This window comes from Ictidomys tridecemlineatus, chromosome 1, assembly GCF_052094955.1.
Source record: "Ictidomys tridecemlineatus isolate mIctTri1 chromosome 1, mIctTri1.hap1, whole genome shotgun sequence".
Lineage (NCBI taxonomy): Eukaryota > Metazoa > Chordata > Mammalia > Rodentia > Sciuridae > Ictidomys > Ictidomys tridecemlineatus.
In genome coordinates this window covers 188,997,701-189,006,098 of record NC_135477.1, presented here as the reverse complement: position 1 = coordinate 189,006,098, position 8,398 = coordinate 188,997,701, and the positions used below count along the sequence as shown (strand labels likewise).

The 8,398-nt window shown below is 53.5% G+C and overlaps 1 protein-coding gene across 1 annotated transcript; it reads right to left on the bottom strand.

Moving 5' to 3' along the window:
* Positions 1-395: 395 nt before the first annotated feature.
* LOC144366690 (cilia- and flagella-associated protein 144-like) lies at positions 396-7,021 on the bottom strand. Its single transcript, XM_078021338.1, has 4 exons — positions 6,891-7,021; positions 4,867-4,928; positions 3,807-3,910; positions 396-506 (listed from the first exon to the last, which is right to left on the bottom strand). The coding sequence occupies exons 1-4, from the start codon at positions 7,019-7,021 to the stop codon at positions 396-398; spliced, it is 408 nt and encodes a 135-aa protein (XP_077877464.1).
* Positions 7,022-8,398: the final 1,377 nt, after the last annotated feature.

Here is an 8,398-nt window from a genome sequence, read left to right as displayed (position 1 = left end):
CCATTGATTAGACAATCACACACATAACCCAATCACTTCCCAGCACCCACCTCTGAACGGAGCTACACGTGGACAAGGTCTTCAACACAGGAGTCTTTAGGTGGCATTCCAAATCCAAATACTAACATCACTGTGTAGTGTTTCTCAGGTTTTCCATTTTCTTGGAAAAATTGGAATATGGAAGGGAAAACCTGTTCAGTTCAAAGGCCCCTAAATCAAGCTTATGCAGTACTTGTGGAGAATTTAGAAGTTATTCCCCATATATTAATAAGCAATTCCATCTCAATTCAGTTGTCATAAGATTTGCAGCAGGTTTGCTTTCTAGCAAAACCACCTTTATTTCCCTAGACAGCACACTGGGCGCTCAGCGCAAAAGCCGGCTCTTCTGCGGAGAGCTACTTGAGGTGGTCCTTCTCCCCCAGGAGCCACAGTTTGACCTTGTACAGAGTGATGTCCTTGTAGACCCTGAAGTGGTTCAGCCTGTGGTCATGGCGCTCCGGGCTGACCTAGATGGAGGCAGGGGCAGCATAAGCTGGTCAGGAGGGGGAAGACCTGGACCCAATCGGGCCTCCTTGACCACGGGTGGCCCCAGGGCTCTCCTGCTCAATGCTGCTAGTGAAACTCTGACACCAGCACTTAGAGCGTCCCGAGAGCAAGGGGCGTCACCTCCGCAGAGCTGGGGCTCCTCTCTGCCCACTGCCTACATGGAGGGAAGCCTGTGGGTCACCCGGGAAGTCCTAGGTTCCGGGGACCTTGCATCAAACACCCCGGTTCATTGTGTTTTCTCTCTTTTCCTGGTACCTGGTCTCATCCCAGCTGCCTTCAGGGAAAATGGAAGCTGAGAAGTGACCCCACCCCACCCCTGGGCCCCAGGAAGCAGGACTGCAGCACATCTGGGGCTGGTGCCCCTGGCTGCATGGACACAGGGAAGGCCGATTCCTGGCTTCCTTCCTGTGAACTGTCCAGTCCTGCAGGACTAACGGAGCAGGGCAGCTGCTTGCCCCATCGTGGCCCAACTGCGCTGCGTTTCACTTCCCTTTCTACACCGTTTCCTCTTCCTTCTGAGGCAGGCGGGCACCACAGCCAGGCTGCCCAGAGCCAGCGGGCCTCTGTGCTGGGGTGCCAGGGACAGCTGGGGGTGGTGCTGTGCCTGTCCCCGGACAGCATCCGCACACACTGTTAAGCAGGTGCTTGAATGGAAAGGGAGTGTGGGGGGGTCACAGGGAGCCAGGGAGAGGGAGGACCTCAGCACATGCACCTTAGAGAAGCTGCCCTGAGAGTCATTCAGAGACTTGCTCATCCCATCCCAGTCTGCAAGTGTGTGAGTGTGAGTGTGTGTATGTGTGAGTGTATGTGTGTGTGTGTATGTGTGTGAGTGTGTGTGGGGGGAGTGTGTGTGTGTATGTGTGTGAATGTGTGAATGTGTGTGTGAATGTGAATTGTATGCGTGAATGTGTGAGGATGTGTGTGTGTGAGTGTGAGAGTGTGTGTGTGAGTGTATGTGAGTGTGTATGTGTGGGCGTGAGTGTGTGTGAGTGTGTGTATGTGTAAATGAGTGTGTGAGTGTGTGGGGGAGTGTGTGAGAGTGTTATGTGTGAATGTGTGTGAGTATGTATGTGTTTATGTGTGAGTTTGTGTATGAGTGTGTGTGTGTATGTGTGTGAGCATATGTGAGAGTGTGACTGTGTATATGAGTGTTGTTGTAATGTGTATGTGGGAGTGTGAGCATGTGTGAGAGTGTGTATGAGTGAGAGTGTGCATTATGTGTGTATGTGTGTGAGTGTGTGTGTGATTGTGTGTGAGAATGTGTGTGTATGTGTGAATGTGTGTGAGTGTATGAGTGTGTGTTGTGTGTGAGTGGGTATGTGAGTGTGTGAGTGTGTTATGTGAATGTGTGTGTGAGTGTATGTGTGTATGTATGAGTGTGTGTGTGAATGTGTGAGGATGTCTGAGTGTGTGAATGTGTGAGTGTGTATGTATGTGAGTGTATATGTGTGTGTAAGTGTGTGTGTGAGTGTGTGTGCATGTGAGTGTGTGAGTGTGTATGTGGGTGTAAGTGTGTATGTGTGTGTGAATGTGTTGTATATGTTTGTGAAGTGTGTGTATGTGTGTGCATGAGTGTGTATGTGTGTGAGTGTGTGTGTGCATGTGTGAGTGTGTGTGTGCATGTGTGAGGTGTGAGTGTGTGTATATGTTTGTGTGTATGTTTGTGTGTGTGAGTGAGAGTGTGTATGAGTGTGTGTATGTGTATGAGTGTGTGTTGGTGTGTGTGAGTGTTTGGAAACGCATCCCACATGAGGATATATTTTCAGCAAGTGTTACCCAGAGACACAAGGCAAAGAGGTGCACACTGAACCTTACTTACCAGGGGTCCCTGGGCTGAGGTTGGGGTGCTCTGAACAGGGTGAGGTGCTGCCAGGGACAGGGTCCCCACATTGGGGCCCATGGAGCACATCAATCACGTCCTCTGCCCCAAGCACAGTGCTCTGAAAGCCCAGCTTCTTTATCTTTGATGTTCCCACAACACCTGGATCTAATCTGGGGGGCTTACTTCCTACCTTGCTCCCTGTGCCACCTGAGGGCACTGTCCTCACGTGTGTGATGGACAGAATGAGTGCCAGCAGGCCCCTTGAGTCTCAGACACAGCATTCTATCCTGGAGGCCTAGAAGGGTCTAAGCAGGGCAGGCCTGGCTGGGCCCCACACTCGTCCTTTCTGTGGTGTGTGCTGACTGCAGGAGATGCCCTGCGGTGTAGGGAGCAACCTTCCCATGGTGCGTGAAGCCCCCAGCTCTCTGGAGCTTTGCTAAGATGCCCACTGTCCCCTGGGCTGACCTGTCTTCATAAGGCTCCCTTCCCTCCCACCTCCTTCTCACTGGTCAAGGACTCTCCTGGACCAAACTCCACTCAGGCCGTCCTCCTCTTAAACCAGGCCTGACTTAGAGCCTTCTGTGGTCACCTCTGCATCATCCAGTTTCACTAAAACTCCAGCTGAGCAGTGTAGTGAGAGCCACCACCCTGGTTGTTGACTATCCTGGGTGTTTGTGGGCTCCTTGCCGTCTGTCCCCCAGAGCAGGTCTGGTCCCTGCCCTGCCTTCAGCAAGAATCCAGCCAGGTCAGCTTAGCCAGGACCCCTCACCCAGACGTTCCCCCCAGTGACCCCCCCCCACAGACCTCCATTCTTAGCTTGTCCAGCTGCCCACCCTGCTGGAACCTCTGCCCTATCCACAGCCCCCCTTGGATCAAGCCTTCCGTGTGGTCTTTAGAAATCACTGATCCCTGATTCTTTATTCATGTTCAATCAAGGTCTTGAGCAGTTTCCTCTGAAGTCCCCTCTTTCACTGATAGTTAGATCTCCATGGCTGTCCCTTGCCTCCGTGTGGCCTTGCTTCTCCAGCTCTGAGCCACACCTCTTCCTTTTGGGGTGAGCTCTGTGAGTGGTAGGCCCCCTGGAGACATCCTCCTGTCTGGAGCAGCACCTGACTGTCCTGGGCAGGGCTCAGGGATTCCTTTCTGCTCTTCCCCATCTGCATCACAGGAGCCCGGTCACGTTTACTGAGCAGTTGCTGTGTGCTGGGCACTGTCCCAGGTACTGCTCCTCTCAGCAACCCTGTGAGGCAGGTTCTGTGATGTCCCCATTTATGAACAGGATCAGCACCACACAGTGGCTTAGAAACTCACCCCAGGTCTCAGGATACCAAGAAGGACAGAATTCAAGCCCCTACCAGCTGGCTGCCCACTCTGCTCTCAGCTACTGCCCACTCCACCCTGTGTTCCTACTGCTGCCCGGAGCAGGGGCCTCACTTACCAAGGACTCTGCCTCCCAGCCGATTTCCTGACTTTCCATCTGTGTCTCTGAGTACTTCTTCCTGGGTCTCTGAGCAGCATGGTGAACGAGATTCAGAAACCTGACTGGAGAGAAGTCTCCGGTTAGAAGCTGCCCGTGTCCTTTCCCTGGCCACACCACTCCAGGGCCACAGAATTCTGTGTGCAGAGCCAGGGCCTGAGACAGGGGCATCTGGTTCTCAGCCATGTGTCAGCAAATGTCAGCAAATGAGTGCAAACTGTGCCAGGCACTGTTCTGGACCCTGGGGCAGGGCTGTGACAGACATAGGTCCCCGGGGAGTCCAGGGCAGGCAGGGACAGAGGTCAACTCCTCTGTTCTCAGAACATGAGGATGCTGCTCTCCTGTGCCTCTCCATTATGCAGGGTCCTTCCACAGCCTCCCACCTGACACCCTGGACCACCTGTGCCCACCTGCTCCAACAGTCCCACATCCCCTGCCTGACGGAGGCACCTGTTCTCCAGGCTGTCGCCCATGATCCCACCCCACACACTGGTGGAGGCACTTACAGGCTGCCCTCTTGCCTTTTGCCTGATTGTGTTGAGACCCCTAGGCCCACCCCACTGCCTGTCACCAGGTGAAAGTGGAAACATGAACAGGACTGTGTTTACTGAGCATGATGAGCCGGGTTCAGCTCTAAGCACCTGTGGTGTTTTGCTTGGTCTTTCCAACAACTCTAAGAAGTGGGCTGAGAGGTCAACAACCTGGCCGAAGCTTGCAGTTAAGGAGTGGCAGTACCAGGACATGAATCCAGTTCCTAGGCCTTCAGAACCCACCCGTGTGAGTAACGTCTGAACATCTGTGAATGAATGACTCCTATCTTCAGGCCATGGGGACTCTTGTGGATGACAGTAATGAGTTGGCAGGTGTTTGCACATCAGTCTCTCTGAGCCTGGTCAGTAGAGTAGTCTTGAGACCACAGCAGAGGATCCTGAGGTTCCCTGAAGTGACTCTGCCTGCGAGTTCTCTGAGCCCCCTGCCTCTCTCTGCCCCACCTCACGAAGTCTCCGACCCCAGGACTTACCATCTTCAGGTTCCTCCAAGTTATCATGCCACGACATGGGCTTCCTGGTGATTGTGTGAATTGGAGAAGAGCAGGGACACAGCACAGGTCAGAGCACAACCCCTGCCTCCCGCCACTCACCCTAGACTAGGCTCCCATTCTGCACCCACGTAGTGCCTGGGCCGAGGGGGTTCTGGCTGGGTGCTGGGAACAAGGTCCCACAGCTCTCCAGGACTTAGGATCTGGCCTGGCACTGTCCAGTGCAGTGGCCACAAGCCACAGTCTACTAGGATTTATGTTTGTTTATTCATTCACTCATTTATTTATTGCAGTGAGCTAACCCTAACCCTAACCCTAACCCTAATCCAGCCCTCTTTTATTTTGAGAGCGGTCTCTGTTGAGGTTATCCTTAAACTTGCAATCTCCCTGCCCCAGCCTCCCTGCTGCCAGGATACAGGTGTATGCCACCATGCCCAGGAGTAAAAAGACTTCTGAGCAAGCACCCCTAAGATATGAAATGTGTATGTCATCCGTATGTAATATTATCTGCATATTAGAAAAATATAATATTTTTCTTTACAGTACAAGTAAACAGAAATGCAATCTACAGTATTTTCTCACTTCACCACAGTGGCCACATTAATCCTGTGCCCAAGGGAAAGAACTGGAGGAAATCACTTTTCCCAGAATGAATGTGGCCTGAGGGATTATTTAGCTTGTTGGAATGAACCAACCTAAACAGAAGTGAATTTTTCTGCTGAAATCAGTGATGGGGACAGAAGACAGCCAGAAGAGTTCTAAGCAAAATCAAGTCACTAAGTCTCCTGCAGATGGCCAGGCTGCAGGGGTGCTGGCTATGGAGGTAGAGAGTTGTGGGGAGCTCAGGGAGGAGGAGCAGGTGGGCAGGTACCATAGGGGGCTGTGGAATGAGCCGTTCAGAGGTAAAGAGGAGTTTGAGAGGGAGCCTAGCAATGGTGGGGGGGCAGTCCCTACTGTATTTGTGGAAGGAATTGGGAGGAGGTGAGGCTGGAGAGGGGCAGGTCCAGTCGCTGTCCAGAGGGTGGAATTAAGTGAGAGGTGGGTACACCCCCAGTGTATCATGGAGTCTTTCCCTGAGGTAGGAACAGACAAGGGTCAGGGGAAATGTGAAGCAGCAGACATTCTACTTCTGTGACTGCCAGGTGTGTGGACTGGTGGATGGAGGCTGGGGCTGACTCAGGCTTCTCACCTGGGCAAGGAAGGGCCCAGCTGCCTTGTGCTGCCACAGGGTCTTCTGGAGAAGCAGAGGGTGGGCAAGGGATTCAGAGCCCCTAGCTTTCCAGAGGGCCAGTTTGAAGTCCCTAATGGTGAGTCCAAGGTAGCTAGCTGGGAGGTGGTCAGATGGCAGAGCTGGAGCTCATCTGAGGCCCAGTGTCCTTTAGGGGCTGCTGATGTTGTAGGATCTCACAGGAGTGTGCAGGGTGAGAGGAGTGGAGGGGAGGGTGCTTTTACCTGAATGACAGGGAACACTGACCAGAGCCCACTCTCCTGACCTTTCCAAAGAAAGGCCTATATGATATTAAAATCCTAAAAAATCCTTTAGTGTATGAAAATGAAACAAAAATATAACAAAAACAAAATATAAAAGCCCTGAAAAATGTAATTCCATCAAAACCAAAAATATTAAATACCATTTCCAGTTGGGTGCCATGGCACATGCCTTTAATCCTCAGAGCTTGGGAGGCTAAGGCAGGAGGATTGAAGTTCAAAGCCAGTCCCAGCAACTTATGGAGGCTCAAGTCTCAAACAGAACATAAAAAGAGCTAGGGCTTTACTGAGTGCCCTTGAATTCACCTCCCCCCAAAAGCATTCCTTTTTACATGCAGTATGTTTGATCTCATTGTGAGGAGGATGCATTTCAATGCATCTGATGTGTCTCAGGAGTCGGGGCGGCCCTGGAATCCACCCTTCCTGGACACCAGAGATCAGGGCAGGCCTCTCCCTGCTGCCTGCTCGCCCACAACCCACCCCGCAGTGTCCCACCTCTGTTCCCCTAGTCCTCACCCTTGCACAGGGGATTTATGTGGTACTCCGTGTACAGCTTCTTCGTGCACAGCTCTTGCAGGTACTGTTCCCGCAGGAACTGGTTCTGATGAACCTGGTCCTGGATCGCCCTCTCCCTCTGGTGTCCAGCCATGGCCTGGCCATGCTGGTGCTTGGGGCTCTCTAAGTGCCCTCTGGCTGGGGCAGTGCCTGTTCTTCTGCCTTCTCCTGGCAACAATGTCCCAGCTGTCTACTGGCAACAGAGTCCTGGTTGGAATGCTCCAGTCTCCAGCCCTGGACCTCCCCTGGGTAGCTCAGTCCCCCGACTCCACCCACTGCCCCGTGCTCCCTCCTCTTAGGGCCCCAAGCAAGCACTGGACTCACCTGTCCCATCTTCTCAGATCAGAACCTGGGTACTGGAGCTGCCCTTGGACATCATCAGGGAAGGGCTCCAGGTCTAGTGAGGAGGCCCAGGTAAGAGACTGATAGCTGGATCTCACCTTGGCCAGTCATTTCCTAGAAAAGATTTAGGTGGTCTCCAGGAAGGGTGGATTCCAGGCTGAGTGTGGGGCTGTCATCCTCCTGTGACCCCTGGGTCCACCTGCTCAGGCTGCTGGGAAGACAGTCCCAGGGACTGTGACCTGCACCCACAGTGAGGAAACCATCTCCCCTGGGTGAGTGTGTCAACCCTGCTGCCTGGTTGGGGAGGCTGGATTGTGGGTGGGACTGGATTATGGGGACCTAGAAGGGAGAGCTGGGAGGAGGAGAGGGGGTATAGATGGGGGAGTGATGGGAAAGGGGAGCCAGATGAACAGTGGGGAGGCGAGTGGGTGGTCTGGGAGCAAGAGAGGAAGAGCTGGGCATGGAGCCCCTCAAGGCAGGGTGTTGGGAAGGGACCGTGTAAGGCAGAGGAGGGAAACTGGTGGGGCAGAGGCCAGAAGGGGAGGGCTTGAGCTGGAGAGAAGGCTGAGGGCTGGCAGCCTGGTGGGTCAGGGAAGGGAGGCGGGTGATGGGGCTGGAGGGTGGGGGCGCAGGAGGGGGGTATGAGCATTGAGCTTTATCCACAGGAGGAAGCTTCTTAGTCATGTCTTTAGACACTCCTAGCTACTCACTGGCCAACCGGTAACTGACCCTTGCCAGAGGGCCTCCCACAGTTCTCTCCTCAGATTCCATGTTGGAAGGTCCACTGTGACAGGCACAGCCCCCACTCTGTAGGTGCACTGAGTAGGCCCCACCATCCATGGACTGGTCCCATGTCTAGGTTCAAGAGTGGTCACTGGACACAGCAGAGAGAGAGAGATGTGGCACTAGGAGTCCATGTCCTTGGGGGGATGTGAAGACTGCCCTCCTCAGGCAGTAACTGATCAGAGGGCTAGGGGACACCTCTGTGCATGGGTCCTAGGTGCCCTTCCTGAGGACACACTTTGGTGGTGCCGAGTGTGTTCACACCCTGTGCAGGGAAGTGGGATGGGAAAGTGGAATCCGTGTCTCAATGGATTAACTCACTGTGTTTCCAGAGCCCTTTCCTATC

What these genes read in the sequence shown, in the direction of transcription:
- LOC144366690 (XM_078021338.1), bottom strand. Translation starts at nt 7,021, where the DNA reads ATGGCTGGACACCAGAGGGAGAGGGCGATCCAGGACCAGGTTCATCAG. An exon ending in CTTGGAGGAACCTGAAGATG is followed by an intron (nt 3,911 to 4,866) that starts GTAAGTCCTGGG and finishes ACTTCTCTCCAG; the next exon opens with TCAGGTTTCTGAATCTCGTT. An exon ending in GCTGGGAGGCAGAGTCCTTG is followed by an intron (nt 507 to 3,806) that starts GTAAGTGAGGCC and finishes GCCTCCATCTAG; the next exon opens with GTCAGCCCGGAGCGCCATGA.